At 51.2% G+C, this 17,270-nt stretch overlaps 1 protein-coding gene across 4 annotated transcripts in view; it reads left to right on the plus strand.

The window, feature by feature from the left end:
- The window catches only part of LOC108940015 (caskin-2-like), a 56,652-nt gene extending 39,385 nt beyond the window's left edge, over positions 1-17,267 (plus strand). For 3 of the 4 annotated variants that reach the window (XM_018761763.2, XM_018761764.2, XM_018761766.2), the window contains 14 exons: positions 1,275-1,383; positions 1,663-1,771; positions 2,644-2,738; positions 5,628-5,745; positions 8,946-9,119; positions 10,214-10,347; positions 10,609-10,687; positions 11,833-11,927; positions 12,146-12,256; positions 12,432-12,533; positions 12,818-12,956; positions 13,129-14,955; positions 15,975-16,218; positions 16,526-17,267. In XM_018761763.2, the coding sequence (XP_018617279.2) occupies positions 1,275-1,383; positions 1,663-1,771; positions 2,644-2,738; positions 5,628-5,745; positions 8,946-9,119; positions 10,214-10,347; positions 10,609-10,687; positions 11,833-11,927; positions 12,146-12,256; positions 12,432-12,533; positions 12,818-12,956; positions 13,129-14,955; positions 15,975-16,218; positions 16,526-16,622 (3,433 nt within the window). In that variant the 3' untranslated portion in view covers positions 16,623-17,267. The remainder of the gene's footprint in view (positions 1-1,274; positions 1,384-1,662; positions 1,772-2,643; positions 2,739-5,627; positions 5,746-8,945; positions 9,120-10,213; positions 10,348-10,608; positions 10,688-11,832; positions 11,928-12,145; positions 12,257-12,431; positions 12,534-12,817; positions 12,957-13,128; positions 14,956-15,974; positions 16,219-16,525) is intronic. The other variant, XM_018761765.2, reaches the window with a different exon arrangement.
- The last annotated feature ends 3 nt before the right edge of the window (positions 17,268-17,270 follow it).

Genomic DNA, 17,270 nt, shown 5'->3' on the forward strand with positions numbered 1-17,270 from the left:
TCCAATCTGAAGGTTTACTGCCATCGTGCTCTTGAGCAAGACACCTACTCTAGAAACTGCTCCAGTAAATATTACCCAGCTGTTGTATAAATTTGTAAATCATTATAAGTTTCTTTGGAGAAAAGTGTCAGCAAGTGTAATGCAAATGCTTCCTAGTAGTACTGATTTTGTTTCTTTAGTTAACATTTTTCTCCATTGTAACATACACATTTAAACCCCTTATGTTTTTTACCCACTTATATAGCTGGATAATTTTTTTACTGGAGCTGTTTAGGGTTGGTACCTTTCTCAGGAGTACAACAGAGAGGAGATTCAAAGCCAGGATTGTGCGATTGCAAAGTGGCAGCTCTAACCACTACACAACCACACACACACACACACACACACACACACACAATGTCCACGACCGCTTGTCCTGAGCGGTGTCGCGGCAAACTGGAGCATAACCCGGCAACACAGGGCGCAGGGCTGGGGAGGGCGGAGGACACACCCCAGACGGGACGCCAGTGTGCCGCAGGGCACCCCAAGCAGAGCTCAAACCCCAGACCCGCCACACAGCGGGCCCCAGCCAAACCCGCTGTGCCACCACACTTCCCCCATAACCATATTGTTTGAATTATTTTTAACTCTTTTTCAGTATGCACCTCCAGTACTGCATAAAGGTATTTCCAGCTGATCAAATTACATTTCCACAGCACTTTTTGCTAGTTCTGAAATTTTGTAAAGGTTCAGAATTATTATTAGACATAAATCTGGATGTCATGTTCTCGAAAGCTGCGTGTGGGTTTATTCTCGATACACTGCGAATGACCACATTCCGATGGAGTTTCAGCTACGCTGTTGTGGTTTTCATTTACTTAACAGTAGCTTTATTTCTGTTGTGGGGACTGTTGTGGCAGTGCTTTATGCTGGCATTTACTATTAATTATTATTATTTTTATTATTACAATTATATGCACACACACACACACACACACACTGTCTGAACCGCTTGTCCCATATGGGGTCGTGGGGAACCAAAGCCTAACCCAGCACACCAGTCCGTCGCAAGGCACCCTAAGCGGGACTCGAACCCCAGACCGACTGGAGAGCAGGACCCGGTCCAACCCGCTGCACCCCCTCTTATTATAATTAGACAAATTGTATTTTCTATGAGATGTAGATCGCTTTGGAGAAAAGCATCTGCTAAATGAATAAATGTATTATTATTATTACTGTGAACCTTTAAAGCCTGTTACTGTAACTGTTCCTCTATCTTATGTGTCTGCGGTCAGGATGCTGTTGAAAGCAGGCATGGACATCAACAGGACCACCAAGGCTGGCACTGCCTTGCATGAGGGAGCCCTCTATGGGAAGACCGAAGTAGTGCGTCTGCTGTTAGATGTAAGTGAATTTTGACATTTCCTCGATGGCATTTAAATTAACCTTAATTCGGTAGCAATCAGCATTCAGTTACCCTCCTCTTTACTTTGCATCCTCTATTGCCCCATGTGCTGTGCGCGCAGCTTCCATCGTGAGGGAAGCCTGAGCATGTACAGCTGAGAGGTTGTGTGTGCTGCACACCCCTATTGAGCCTGTCAGACACGTTTCCCCCAACACTCCCCCCGAGAGTGTGACGGCCACTCGAATGCCAAAATAACCGCTGTTCCCCTGTCCCGGCAGGCTGGGATCGATGTCAGCATCCGGAACACGTACAACCAGACAGCGCTGGACATCGTAAACCAGTTTACCACTTCCCATGCAAGCAAGGACATCAAGCAGCTCCTCCGAGGTGAGGCCCCACCCGGTGGCCCAGCACCATACCGGCATGCTGACCGCAGCCCTACACCGCCGCCTCGGTCATCTCACAGGGACCTGCTCTGCGTCCTTTCCTTTCACTTTTTCTTTGTTGTATTTTGTCCCTTTCTTTCCTCCCATCTTTCTTGTGGCCTTTTCTACCCCCCCCCCGTGTCCTGCCCATCTCCCTCACATCAGCGGCGGTATCGCCTGTGTCTCCTGCTTTGTGTTACGCTGAGCCCCGCTGTCAGGTCGTATTTGCGACCGTGCTTGTTTTCTGCAGAGCTGTAGGTTCAAAACCAGATGCATTTAAAAACCGCTGCTGTGCAACACAGCCCCTTTCCTGTTTTCACGGGATGGGCTATACTCTGTGTGTGTGCGTGTGAGCGCTTGTCTGCGGTTAGCGCTATCTTCCCTCCAACCAAGCTGCCAGCTGCCTTTGATCTCTGTCTTTTGATACGGGGACAATAAAAGGATCACGGGCACTTTTAAAGGGATGCTTTTGAAGATGGGCCGGGCGGGGGGAAGGTTAAAACCACCTTTTAGACACCCTGTTCTGTGCGGACCTTTGGTCGCATTCGCCGTTTGGTCCGGGACGATGAATCGCATACTAATGTGGGCGCTGGAAGGTTTTATTATCTCACCGCTTTGTATTATCTGGGCAACTACAAAGCCGGATTCTCACTCCTTATGTCCCGCCGCCTTAATTCCTTTGCAGCCGTTTCACGTTTTACCCTTTCAGACCGCAGTGCTTACCGTGACGGAGTGGGGCGTTTGTAGTAACATTCTGGGGCGTGTCCTGTAAAAATGGGACGGAAGTTTGCAGTTCTGTTTGACGGTCTTCCTCTGTCCTTCCTCTCTGTCCAGATGCCTCGGGGCTCCTCCAGGTGAGAGCGCTGAAGGACTTCTGGAACCTGCACGATCCCACAGCCCTCAACATCCGCGCCGGCGACATCATCACGGTACGCCACGGCAGGAAGAGAAGCTGTGAAAGCTCTCTGCCTTTATGCTCTCGAGTTGACCTTGTGCTTTCGTTATCAATTTGAATCGTAAATGTTCCTCCTGGTGTTTTCCATGGCCTTTGGGGCTGAGGTCATATAGTTGTGCGACAGTACAGGGCGGAAGTACTAACAGTCCCAGGCCCCTTAGCGACATGTGTTCCTCCCCTGGCTTTCTCATACGGTCCAGACCACCCGTGTGATACGAGTCCTCCAGGGTACCTCCCCCGGTCTCTGAAGCGAATTTCAACTCGCATGCTTATGACCGTGGTCTGCTCTCCCTTTCGCTGCCGCCATACATCTGACAGCCCATCTTGTGCGCCCATCACTCCTAATCCAAAGGCCTACGAGGTCAGATGAGGACGTTGCTGTATTTCTCCATTGAGCCTTTCGCATTGTGTCAGCTGTCTGTCTGCATGAGCACTTGAGACAGGTATTCGGAGAATCAGCGAGCTGTGATCCCCTCCCCTGTGCGCACACGTTTTCTTCGTTTGAGGCTTACTCTAGTTAACTTTGGTTTTTTTGCACACCTCTGCTTTGCCTGAAGGAACTTCCACTTAAGACCTCCTTGTCAGCCCTCCAGGAGATGACAGGTTTTTTCTTGAGAGCGGATTTACAAAGGAAAACTGGAGGTATGATCGAGGTTCTGTTTCCTGACCTGTGCCTGACAAAAGCAGGACGAACTGGTCGGTAACATACGCAAAGTGACGCCGAGCGGTAACGTTTCCGCAAGGTTTTCGGACGTTTGTTGGTAAATGCTGAGTGTGGTAGTTGCGTGGCAAGCGGAGGCACGCTTGAGTGCTTGTCAGCGAGACCTAATTAACATCTGGAGTGTGTTGGACAAGGTACGAGCTCCACCCGCGCCTTGTTTTCCTCCTCCAGACCGCTTGTCGGTGCCCCCCGCCACCGTGCTCGTTTGCGCTCCCCGCCGTTTAGACCGCACCCTCCGGCCGTCCTGCGGGCAACTCGTTTTCCAGTAAACCTGCAGGATTTGAAGGGGAATTTGGTGTGCCGCCCCGTAAAGACGTCCCTGAGCCGACGTGGTGCCGGCGCTGCGAAAAACAGGAATGAGAAAGGGAGGGTGGACCAAATCGCCCCTCCCCTCCGTGGCCACGCTCTCGTGGCTCTGCCCTCCGCCCACCGACGAAGCAGATGCCTTTCTCCTCTAAGTCCGTTCCTCAGGCCTCCAAAGCCCTTTTCGGTGTGTTCACAAACCTCTTTGCGCTGCGGTCGTTGCCAGATCAGAACCTGCGAACCTGGACAAAATGGCTTTTCACTTCCTGATTCTACGCGTGCGTCGCGGCCTCGGTAGTCGCGTGCTTCAAAATGCAAAAGTGAGGTAAAAAAATTGCTTACCGTGTCCCTCTTCGACCAAATACAGTTGGTCCCTAACTTATGAATTTTCTTCTGACAAATTTTTCGCCCACACGGCCTTATTTGAGGAGTAGTTGGCTTTTTTAAAATAGAAAAAGCGAGTTACTTAGCATTCCGGTTCAGTTCATACAGCAAAGTATCACCCGGTGCACTGACAGGTGACGATTGCGAACAGTAAGCGGTGCTTTAAGTTGTTCCAAAAGAGTGGAGACGGTGTAAAAGAAGCAACGAGAAGGTGAACAAGCTGTACATGATGATCCCACACCTTCTACATCCACCAGTTGTGAGCCCTTCGCTGAAGTGCTGCCTCTTCGTCACCCTCCACCTCCACTTCCACCTGTGACAGCTGATGCTCTGCTCTTTTCTACACTTAAACGTAGAAAAATACAACATATTGTCTTTAAACTTCTTTTAAGTGTGCTTATATTTCTCACTGCGATGATTGCATTGGGTATTAGTGAACTTTGTGTGATGTGGAGGGGGGGGAGCTGCAAGTCATCAACACTCTAGCTCTGCGCTACCGTTCTTTAGCGGCCTCTCTTATTGACGCGGTGTTATAAATACCATCGTCAGAGGACTCAGACGGCACGTGCACGAGGCATCCTGACTTACCGGAGGGATGAGCTGTCTGCCTCCTTGCTGTGCATGTTTTGCTAAAGGGACACTCTGTTTCCATCCCGAAAGCTGGCGTTGCCTCCCGATCCCCTGGAGCCGTCCGGGTTGCTGACATTAATATTTCATTTAATCATTTACATTTGATCTTTTAGCTGACTCTAATCTGGCATACAACATACAGGTCAGTAAAGTGCATTTCACCAGCCGATGAAGAGTTTTCCATAAAGACCCACGATTCTCTGAGCACAGTCAGTCGGTCCAGCAGCACTGTTTTTGGCAGAATACGCTTCATGAGTAGCTGCACATAGATTTGATGAGGGGCCTTGGCCCACTCTGTTTGTCATTCAGCTCCTGGTCTTTTCTAAGTAGGGCACCAACTGCACTGCTTTTGATTCAATAACAATTTGCCTTTAACAAAGACATCAGTTAACACACACACACACATTGGCTGAAGCCGCCTGTCCCAAGCGGGGTCGCGGCAAGCCAGAGCCTAACCTGGCAACACAGGGCACAAGGCTGAAGGAGAGGGGACGCACCCAGGACGGGACGCCAGTCCGTCGCAAGGCACCCCAAGCGGGGCTCGAACCCCAGACCCACCAGAGAGCAGGACCCGAGCAAACCTGCTGCCCCGCCGCACCCCCTTGATATCGGTTAAATAAACCATAATTTAAGGAAAATGTCCTTACTATGGGTGTTATTTTAGGAGTTAGGAGTGGGTTCCGTGAAAGGCAGTATCATTTCAGTCATCAGTAGCGTTACCGTGATTGCCGAGTTGTTTAGATGCGTTTCTTTGGGCTGCACTGTGACTGCTCTGCTCCGCAGACGGATTCTGAGCATGGCCGCAATGTGACTGTGTGGCTACAGGTACTGGAGCAGCACCTGGACGGCCGCTGGAAGGGCCACATCCACGAACCCCAGAGGGGCACGGACCGCGTGGGCTACTTCCCTCCCTCCATCGTCGAGGTCATCAGCCGGCGCTCTGGTCAGTCTCTCTTTTTCTCATTCTCCTGCTTTTTTTTTTTCCCCTTTCCTTTTTCAGCCACTATTCAATTTTCTGCTTATGTTATGCCACGCAGTTAATGTCCGAACCTTATCATTATGTTAACCAAGCAGTATTAAGCATCAGGCATTATCTTATAACTGTCCCACCTTCAGTAGTAAATTTTTGTGCTCATTGCTTGTCTGCCAGCTACTTTTTTTTTTTGCATTTTGAAATAAACAATACGTAGGATGAGGGCCGGCACTAAGGTTTTTGACATGCCTAAGCAAGAATCAATCCGAAACCCCTTAGACTTTTAACGCTAAAGTAATAAAAGTACACATACAGGTATATGACAAAAAAAAATTTGATATAGATACCTATAAATAAATTTATGTAATTGTCTATGTTAGCAAGTATGTTAACATTATATATGCACAGAGCACAAATTTCTATTTCAAAGACTGAAAATGGACTGAAGACTAAACTTATTTTCAAAGCTTGAGTTCCCCAGTCATACTGTTTTATTTATTATTAACCAAGGTTTTTATTCTTTTTCCAATATTACAGTTTATTTTTCGATTTTAGTAGCAAAATTTGACAGCTCCACGTTTTGGTACCCCAGACGATTGCCCTAGTTCGCATAATTATAAAAGCAGAGCTAAATATGATCCTCAGCGGTGAGCTTTACATATCCTGCTCATAACAAAAGATATACAACAAGCGTAAAGTGTGACATCATCCCTCCCTTGCTGTGTCTTAGTCAACATTATTAATACTGCTATCCTCCCATCGCGGGCTTTGTGGGAGACTTAAAGAGGCATTTCACTGTGCCCACTTACACCGTTACGCTATCGAATGACTGCGACGCCCCATCAGAAAATTATTGCCACACTAAAAGCGGTGGCCAGTTAACGGCAGTGGCACCGCAATATGATTTCCGAGAGCTTTGGTTCTTGTGAAATGACTGCAAGGGTTACAATTTTTTCAAAATATCTCCCAGCCAAGGTGAAGTAGCACGGTAATTCTTTGTGATTATGTTTTTTCAGCACTGATATTTATTTACGCCCGCTTTCAGACATGCCAGGTTTGAAATGACCCTCCATTGTTTGTTAGACGCTTATCATGCGTGTTGTGCACAGTCAGTCCTAATTCTGATCTGCACTCATATTTCTAATTATACTGTAGCATTTTGACCTTAACATATGGAGCTCTATTGTACTCATGGAATGGAGTCATGCCATGTGGGTCATTTTCTGGGAATTTGGATATCATTTTATGTGGGCAGAAATGAAGAAATAGCCACTCTTCTTCTGTCCTCCTGCTTTCAGGCTTTATGTTTTTTGTAGGTATCGAGACCCTTGCTGGCCAGTGCGTTATTCTACTTCTGTCTGCGATATTAATTGCTATAGAATGTGCCTGACGACAGAGGTCAAAAATAAAGTTTGTGGCCACGTGTGTAGTGACAGACTTAGCCGGGGGACGGCTGACTGTAAGGCATGTGGGTTTACATGAGGACGGGGGTGTGACCATCCAGAGGGACATACTTTATCGCCAAGTCATTGCGCTCGTCTCCCTGGGTGACATCTCTACCAGCAGGAGCTGCATGAGCATCACATCATGTTACATTATTTATAGCCTCTCTTATCCGAAGCCATGCGCGCACCTCGCATTGTTGCGTAATTGTACAGCTGGATGATTTTGATAAATTTAGTTTAGTTGAATTGGCCTACCTGCTTCCTGGTGCGTTAACCGTCCGGTCGCGAGTGCAGGCCCTTACCCGCAGAGGCGAATCGTGGCCGGCGTTCCGTAAAGCCGCGAGCCGGCGTGCGGGATGCACCCCGGAGCCCAAAAAACGAACAATCAAACTAGACGGGGAGCGTAAGTGCTGTCTGCTGGCAGATGAGTGAAACCGTGACAGCGTTATGTATAAATAGAGCCTGAGCCCCGTTCCCCGCCGCCGCTCTCACGCCGGCACACACTCGCGCTCGCACGCGCTGATAGGATTATCTGGCCCATACTGGGAGCTGTCAAGTCGCTTCAAAAGCCCTCAAACGTGCGCTAGGCCGCGCTTTTCTGCCTCCTCCAGTAAGTCCCTGCGACTCAAATCCCCTGTGAATGGGAAGCAGTTGATGGGTCCCTGGTCATGACAGCGCACCGATGGGCTCCGCACTCCGTACCCGCCGGGAGAACGCGCCCCGGCCCTCTCCCTGCAACCACCGTCCCGGATGGAGGAGAAGCGGTGGTACAAACAACAGCTCGCAGCTTGTGGGCGCTGGGAGCCGGTGGTGTGGTGGTTAAGGAACTGTATTTAGTCTCATATTACCTAGCAGGGGCGGAAGTGCTGTTGCACAGGTTGTTTAGTTGTTGAATGGAACGAAAAAACTGCAAGCTGTTCATTTGGTAAAAGTGTCTGCTAAATGAATAAATGTAAGCAAATGAAGTGCAAAAAAGTTTAGTGAATGCCATCATGTCTTTTTTTCCCATTTCTTGTATTATATACGAGGCGGCATGGTGGAGCAGCGGGTAATGCTGGCCCCTCTCAGCTCCTGTACTTTGGCTTCAGGCATGGGTTCAAATCTGCATGTTCTACGTGTTTTCACCGCGGTTTCCTCCCACGGTCTAGAGATGTGTTTCAATTGAATCGGTGGCTCTAAATTGCCCTTGTGTGTCTATGTGTGAGTGAATGGGTGTATGTGATGGTCCTGTGATGGACTTGCATCCCATCTAGGGTGCACCCTGCCTCGCACCCTGTGCTGCTGGGATAAGCTCCAGAGCACTGTGACCCTGAGTTGCACAAGTGGCTGTTGATACTGAGTAAATGAATGAATGGACTATATGTGCGTATGTAGTATATCAACGGAAATGTGATTAGGATGGTGATCCATTTAGACGTTGACCAGTAAAATGTATGTTCCAACACAGAAAAGTGTTTGTTGCTGTCTGCCAAAGAACGGGGAATTCACGAGAGCTTGCCAGCAGGAGCAGATGGTCTTGTCAGACAGTGCCGATGGAGCTACCCTCCCCGTCCCCCCTCCCCCGACCTAGTAACACCATGCTAATACCCTAGACTGTATTGGCCACCCATTGACTCATCTCTCTTCTTTCTTATTCAAAGCCTCCACCATCATCTGTAATATCCTCCCCCACCCCTGTGTACTAACCCCACTGCTCTTTCGCCCTCTGTGATGTTTCACCCGCAGGGGGCACCCTCTTGAGGCACGCTTCCCTGCCCACCCAACGCCAGCAGTTCCTGTCCAGAGCCCCCCCTGTCTCCAGTCTGAGCTCCGCCCCCCAGACTGACGACTCCTACACACTGTATGCGTCTCCCCCTCATCTCACTCCGCCCCACGCCAACGGCCTGGACGACAATGCAGGTAGAGCAGGCAGGGAGCGCAGCACACACAAACACACGTGCGCAAGCTCTGTAGCGGTTACAGAGTGATACCTAGGAGACCATCGGCAGACCCTTGATATTTTACCTCTTCGCATCCTACTCCTCACACTCCTCATAGTCAATCGCTCCATCCGAGTCCACTCCAACCCATGGGTCCTAGACTGTTGCCCCCTGGCCCTCAAGGTGTTTGTGTTTGGTAGGTGAGCATCTCAGCAGCCCCTGTCTCTTCTATCCAACAGCCTGTCCCACTGAGGACATCTGGGTTTTCAGAAACTCAGTTGCTGGTAAGCACCCCTTGTGTCCTAAGAATGTGTGGACTCCCCACAGTAATACACCCCCCACCGTGCCCCCACCACCCCAGCCGGCAGCTGTCTCCGTATCGCCATACTAAAACAATAACCCCTCAGCTCGTGTGTCACGATGCCAGCGATGTGGACAGGAACAAGGTCTAATGATCATGGATCTTGCTTCTCCTCGACCGGCTGCGCTGCCCTCCTGGGACTGTGAAACCTGATCACCATCAGCGAAGATGGTCCCTACTACTATCCCTCTTCCTCTTGCTGCCTCCCGCCCATGTCCATGGGGCAACCTAGGGTTACACCTGCCCTACACTCACTGCATTAACAGTCGTCCTACCTTCTAGAAACAGAAACATTTGTAGTGTTTTGGAAGTCCATGATAGGAGCCAAAGGCTGTGGTCTCAAAGGTCCTCCTGCTGTAAAAAATGTTGTAAAGAAAAACTGGGTGATCCGTACAGTATATGCTGAGACTATGTATAGTTTCTGAATTTCTAGAGTTTCTATTATTTCACCTTTGTTCTGAAACATTGTACCATAGCCCCCCGTTGCTAGAGGCCTGGCACAGCTTTGATCTTGAACACAGCAGGGATAGTAGACCGAAGAACGATGGCAATGACGTGAAGGTGGTGTCAGTGGGTGGTGAAGCAGGGGTCCTCAATTCCTAACCCCTTCTTGTCTTAAACTCCTTTTTGACCTGCTTCCCTGCCTCCCCACACCTTCGTTGGGATGAACACCTCTTCTTCCCATCTTCTGGATTCCTGGGTCCTTGTCACAGCCGGGGACCGCAACAGCGTGGGAAGTACGGGCAGTGTTGGTAGCACCCGCAGCGCCGGCAGCGGGCAGAGCACAGAAAGCAGCCATGCCCACAATGGGCCACACCACACTACCGGACTTCTTGACCCCAACAAGGTGAGCTTTGCTCTTCTGGAGCGGATAACTAGGACCAGGGGTTCATATCCTCATCCTCATTCACGCTTCGCTTACTAAATGTATGGTGTTCATATCTGCTCTTGTCAGTGGAGTAGTGGGCATGTATTGGGGGGGCAGTGGAGACTGATGTTTTAGGTTGGATTTGGTAGGTGTAGCCTTAGCATCCCATGCAGGTGAAAACATTAACGCTTCCAGACATGACGCATTTTAATGTCACTGCTTGGTTTTGTCTCTATGCAGCCATCGGCCCCTGTTGGCGAACCAGCACAGCTTTTTATTACGGGCTCCAACTCCAGCAAGCAGCACGATCCAGCTCAGGGTAAGTGCACAACTTGCCCTCTCACCCCTCTCAAATGCCGTGGTCTTGGAGAGCAGGAGGAGAGTTCTGCTTTATGTATATGTTTTATATGTATTCATCCGTAGCTGTTCTCTACACCTGCTGGCCAGTGACTCCCAGCTCCAGGGCATTTCGGGTCAGGAAATACCACAAGATGAGCTGCCTTAATGAAAAAGTTAATAAAAAGAACAAAGAACGAAGCCTCGTGTTGCCTTTCTTGGAAAGTGCGAACGTTATAACTGGAAAGGAGATGAAAAGAGCGAGACACACACCCAGCTTACCTTCTTCTGGCTGGGATAACTGCAGCTCTCAACCAGGGTTAGGGACGCACGCACCACGTGGCCTCGTTGCTACAAAAGCGCAGGGAGGCGGCCGGGGAGGTAGATGTGGGGGTGTTTTGAGCGTTGCACAGGGTTCGGAGGGAGAGGTCCCAGCATGCGGCTCTCCTCCAGATACTATGGTAAGATGTCACACTTTCTTCTTATTGCTATAAATGTTACATAGTTGGTAAGCAGCTTTAATGATGTCTTAAGTCCCTTGACTACCTTTTTTTTTTTTATTTATTATTTTTTATTTTTTTTAAAGTGAGAACCGTGATATCTGGTGACGTTTAAGGTCAGCTTTTCTTGTGGGCACAAAAGGAAGTTCTTTTAAGTGGTGGTTGGAAGCTGTAATTTTTCTCTAGGCTGAGCATTACTAGAATTGGGCTGATAGATTTTTCCCCGGAACCTGGGGCTGTACCCTTTAACCGTGTCCTGGTCCGAACAGCAGAACTAGTCCTTTAAAAAGAGACGTGCTCCACCCCCATTTCCGGCTTTGTGCCCAACATCTGCAGCCCCCGGGCTCTTCGTTCCTCTCCGAGTGGAGGTGCCCTGTCTCCGTGGCGACGGCAGCCGGGCCCCAACCTGTTCTGAAGGAGAGACGAGAGTGACTAAGACGGCAGCGAGTCACTCTCCCGGTTGCCGCTGGGCAACGCTGCCTGTCAGCCACTTTAGTCACCCAGCAGGGCGAGACAGGACAGGACGTCCTTGACAGATCAGGGCTTATAGACATTTTTGTGCTCATTCAATCACAGTTTGCTTGTGAGTTCTGGTTCACCGTGTTGTCTTTGTCTCTTGTGGGTGTAGGGGGTCTGCGGCGGATGAATCTGAACAGCCTGAGGGCTGGGGAACAGGGCCTCTCTCAGCACTTCATCCGCCCTGAGCAACACCTGGATGGCAAGGTCAGTTCCTGTCATCTCAGAGTCTGGGGAGCTAGTGAAGATGGGTTGAAAGTAGGGGTTCAGGAAGGAGGGGTAAAGAATGTGGCCAGAAATGGTACACTTAGTCATCCTTCGTTCAGTGTCTTAGGTTTGCATGCTGCTCATCTCCACCTTTGCTGTGTCCGTGTTCGGGTGGAGCGTCTGCTGAATGAACGGGAGTCCCTCTTCCCTCTTTTTAGGACGCAGATGCCATCTACCAGTGGCTCAGTGACTTTCAGCTGGAGCAGTACACGAGCAACTTTCTCAATGCCGGATACGACGTGCCCACTATCAGCCGGATGACCCCAGAGGTAGGGGATGACCTGTTCTTACTGCTCCGAGCCATACAACCTGACTCCTGCATCCCAGAGTCGCCCTCTGTACCATTTCAGGCCTCTCTAGGTTAGTCTGTCTTGGTGGACTTTCTGGATAAACACTGGCGTGTTTGGCTCTGTTGACAATCTGCTTTTTTCTATATGACCACAGGACCTGACAGCCATTGGGGTGACCAAACCGGGCCATCGGAAGAAGATCTCCCTGGAGATTGGAAAGCTGAGCATCCCAGAGTGGCTGCCAGACTACGTTCCAGTGAGCAACCAACCGATACCACTGTCAACAAATACGGTTGCCTCCGTGAGCTCATGTAGCCAAATGCTAGCTTGCCGTCATCAACTGGAGCAGCTGGGAAGACTTATAGTGTGTAGAGAGAGCTGAACCAGTGCCGTTTGCTGTGCGCAAGCGTAATCCTAGAGCAGCAAAACCTGTGCCTATGTTGCGTGTCACTTGCTGATATACAGACCTCCACAGACACTGCAGCCCTTGAGACTTGAGCTCCTTGTGATGCACAGTAACACTTTGCTTGCATCTCTCAGACGGACCTGATGGAATGGCTCAGTGCCATCGGGCTGCCTCAGTACCACAAGAAGCTGTCAGAGAACGGCTACGACTCCATCAGCATTGTGCGAGATGTCACGTGGGAGGACCTACAGGAGATTGGCATCACGAAGCTGGGTGAGGATTCCGCCTTCGTTTCCTCCTACAGGCTTTCTCAAATATCTCTTGAGCTGGTTTTTACTCTTTTGTAAAGGGGGGTCTTCAGTAAAGACTGTCTGGTTGGTTTATGTGCTGAGTGCAGCATCTAGACTGGGCTCCGTTCAGTGTACGCATATCCTTGTCCTCCCAGGACATCAGAAGAAGATCATGCTTGCTGTGAAGAAGCTGTGTGACATCCAGAAAGCCCAAAACCAGGCAGAGGGACATGGGACACTGCGTCGCAAGCTGCCTGCCTCCCTGGAGCTGGTCGCCATTGAGCCGCCAGAGAGCGGGGACTGCCCTTCACCCCACACCCCCAAAATGCTCACCTTCCAAGACAGCGAGCTAAGTGCTGAACTGCAGAGTGCGATGTGCAGCACCTACGGGGGCTGCCAGGAGGGTTTCTCCATGAAGAACGCGGGGGCTATGTCCGTCAGTCAGGAGAGCATCGGCACACGCTCCCGTGGTTCGGGGCACTCCCAAGAGCCCCCGCTGGCCTCTGCTGCTGTCCGCAGTCGCTCCCAGGAGAGCCTGGGAAGCGGTGACAGTGGTGGCAGCCGGTCTACCGGTAGTCCAGCAAAAGAGCGCAACCTTCCTGAAGGCTGGGACCAACGACAGCCCCCACCTGCCAAGATGGCGCTGCTGCCGCAGAGCGTGCCTGGCCTGACGCCCCCGCACACCCCCAGCAAGGGCCCTGGTTCTGCTTACCCGGCTCTTCCGGCAAAGCCCAAAGCCAGCGGCTCCCCGGTGCCACCGTACCACTCCTCCCCACAGGGCTCTGTTGCGAAGAAAGCCTTCAGCTACCTGCACTCCCACTGCGGCAGCACGGATCTGGAGCGCAATCCGCAGGCCAGGCCTTTTCCTGGTGCCGTGGCCCTGCCGGGGTCCCGTGGACAAGTGGCAAACGGGAATGTCCTACGCCCCAAGAAGCGAACCCAGAGCCTAACGCGTTACGCCCTGTCAGACGGAGAGCCTGATGAGGACGAGCCTCCCGCCCTGCCCTCGGCAGCCCTGGCCTCTTACGCCACCCTGACCCGTCGTCCCAGCCGGAGCCAGCTTGCCCGTCTGCACTCAACCCCGGAGAGCAGCCTCGGCCGCAGTCAGTCCTTCGCCGTGCGCGCAAGGAAGAAGGGTCCGCCCCCACCTCCACCCAAGCGCCTGAGCTCAGTGAGCAGCACTACACCTGCCAACCCTCCTGAGCCGGCATACTCTCACGCAGCTGAGGTGGAGAACACGGGCAACGCAAGGAGTATCTCCGCTGCGCTGGAGGCCTCCGAGAGTGGCTCCGGAACATTCCTGGCACCCAATGTGCAAAACAAGGTGGTGGGCACCCCCAAGCCCCCTTCACCGGTGCCCCCGCCGAAGCCAGTGCTGCCAGCGATGGCCTGGGAGCCAGCTACTAGCAGGAGGAGGACAGTGAGTGAACCAGGTGCTTGTGAGACAGACAAGGTGAAGACAGGAAGCGGACCGCGCTCCGACACCGAGGACGACAGTGGCCGGGGCCTGGAGGGCTCGTCGTCACCGCAGCACAGCTCCAGCGAGTGCATCCCCTTCGCCGAGGAGGGCAACCTCACCATCAAGCAGAGGCCTAAGGCAGGAGTCATTAAGCTGGAGGCTGGCAGCTCGGCCCAGGAGAAGAGCCAGCCAGCCAAGGGGCAGGAAGTGCCCGAGTTCAACCTGAAGGAGTCCGACACGGTCAAGCGAAGGCACAAACCGAAGGAAGTGCCGAAGGAGGAGGCTTCGGTCACCGATGGCATCAACCTTCCCGCAGCCCCTGGCTTAGAGAGCGGACAGGGGTTACGCAGCAATGACGGTGTGAACACAAGGATTGTGGAGCTAGAGAAGAACCTGCTGTGCTTTGAGCAGGAGAGCTCTGGTACAAAGCCCCAGAAGCCCCCGCTCTCCCCAAAACCAGCCAGTCCCCAGAAGCCCCCGACTACTGCTAAAGCCCCTCAACATCTCCCTGCATCCTCTTCAGGTTTGTGCTCTCATATGCGTGGAACTGCGCAGCCTTCAAACAAGTCGTTTTGTGTTTCCCCTTAGATGTTCGCAGACATCGCCTACAATTTTCAGGTCTGATTCATGTCAGGTGGCATTTAATGTTGTTTCCTATCGAAATGATTATTTGTCAGATTGATCAATCACAAGTACCTGTAACTCTGGAAATGCTGGATTAACACCAGCTTTTTTTTTTAATTTATATATATTAATTTTATATACACAGAGTTGGCACTGAAAGTTCATTTTTTCATAACACCATAGAAACTTTTAGCATTAAGTTGCAATCACTAAAAGGGAAATAGTACAAACCCCTTGATTTGACATTTTTCTTGTTTAAAAATGTCACATAGCTATAAATGAATCACAATAATTGACATTTTAATATATTTAAATGACAAAATAAAAATTTGTTCATTTCGCAATATTTACAACAGTGGTGAACTACAGGCACCAGCTGTAAATACTGTAGAGATAAGTTGAATTAACGTGGTCCCCGCACTCCTGTTTCGTTCATCTGTGCTGTATTGCCACCTGTTGGCTGGCTGTGTAAACACAGGTTACATTCACTGTACAACAAAAAAACTGGTTATTAAATAGCTAAGCTGACCTATAAGAGGGGAGCCAGTGTGTATGGGGTCGTGTCCACAGCAATTTACTTAAAGTATTAAAAGTAAAATTTTTTTCTACTTCTATTTCCAGTCATATGGTCCCAGAGCTGTATGTTTGAGTACAGGTTCCAATGTGACTCAAGGTTTTTGGAGTTTACCTGCTTTCGCCACATTTGCTCTCTAAAGATGTTCACTGAAGAAGGTAGTAAAACCACTTAAATACCCTCCTGCACCACAGGAACCTGGAGTGACCGTTGAGGCGAATTTGACTCGACAGCACTCCCCCGTCCGGCGGTGCTGTCGCAGTTGTCCGGCGTCGTGCATATCGGTAGTTTGTGTACACGGGTGCCTGTTGAGCAGCAGACGCTGATGCCATGTCCGCCTTCAGCTCGAGTGCCCGGTGTGACGCTCAGCGTGGTGCAGAGCGTGGCCTTTGCCGAACCCTGCCCCCGCAGCCCGCACGCCTCTCCGGAGCCTGCTGCAGCCCACCAGCCTCAGAAGACGGGAAAGCCCTGGACCGGAGCGCCGGCCTCAGCCCTGGCCCAGAACCGGCTGGAGCAGACCAGCACATCCCTGGAAGCAGCGCTGAAGGCTGTGGAGAGAAAGCTCACTCTGGACAATGGCGTTGACAGGTGAGGGACTCGTGCGCATCCCTGTCCGTCCTCGGTGCTGCGCACCTAACAAGTTAACGGAAGTTAGTTACGTAATATCCCTTACGCGTCCGTCCACAATGACGAGGACCAACTAATGAACAGGACAGGATAGGATTGGTACGAGCCATGGGACAGGCATGAGGTGTTGGACACGCACTAGTATTGGACAGGCAGCATCCTGGCCTTTCCTTCGACTCCATCGTTGTATGTCGCATAATAGTATGATGTTTACTGTATGCTGTAAGGTCACCATCGGTGTTAACTCCAACCTATCATGTGCACACAGCGGTGGCGGCACGGTGAAGTCGGCCGGAAACATTCTCGACGACATCGGGAACATGTTTGACGACCTGGCCGATCAGCTGGACGCCATGCTGGACTGAGCTCCGTCTCCCTTGCCCTCGGCAGTAGGGCTGCACCTGTCACCATGACGACCTGCCATGGCCCTGTCACGAGAACATTGGGTTCAGCATGCTGGTGCCACACCCTCCCCCACCGCCTGAGAAGAGACACGGGTATCAGGGGGATAATGATGTGTCGGGGGCCTTTGGGACACTACTAGCAGGCGGGTGGAGTGAGACACTGTGCAGACCCCCACCCAACGCTCCACCAACACAAGCACTTAACGCTACTACTATTGTCCTCTACGCTGGGCTCTGGATGGAGAGGAGCTGCCGTGAACCAGGCACGTCAACGTACTTCCGCGTGCTTGTCAGCCGGAGCTCAGACCCGAGTCACTCGCGTCCCAGGTGGAGCCACCGACTCAGCACTGAAAGCTCCCGCCAGTCGAGAAGACACGGCGTCAGCATTGTTCTATCCGAGTGCGCGTGTATGTATGCGCCCCTGCTCCAGCGTACGCAGCCTGGGCCTGGTCGCCACGCAGCGAGTGAGCGGAGTGACAGCTGTCGCTTGGGAACATGGCGAATTCATCATGAAAACAAACCGGGTCAGAAAACGCCGAGTGCTTCGGCCTTAGCGGAAAAACTTTGCAGTATTAGGAAGCGTTATTCCTACTTGGGGGGAAAGAAAAA

Source organism: Scleropages formosus, chromosome 20 (genome assembly GCF_900964775.1).
Source record: "Scleropages formosus chromosome 20, fSclFor1.1, whole genome shotgun sequence".
Taxonomy (NCBI): domain Eukaryota; kingdom Metazoa; phylum Chordata; class Actinopteri; order Osteoglossiformes; family Osteoglossidae; genus Scleropages; species Scleropages formosus.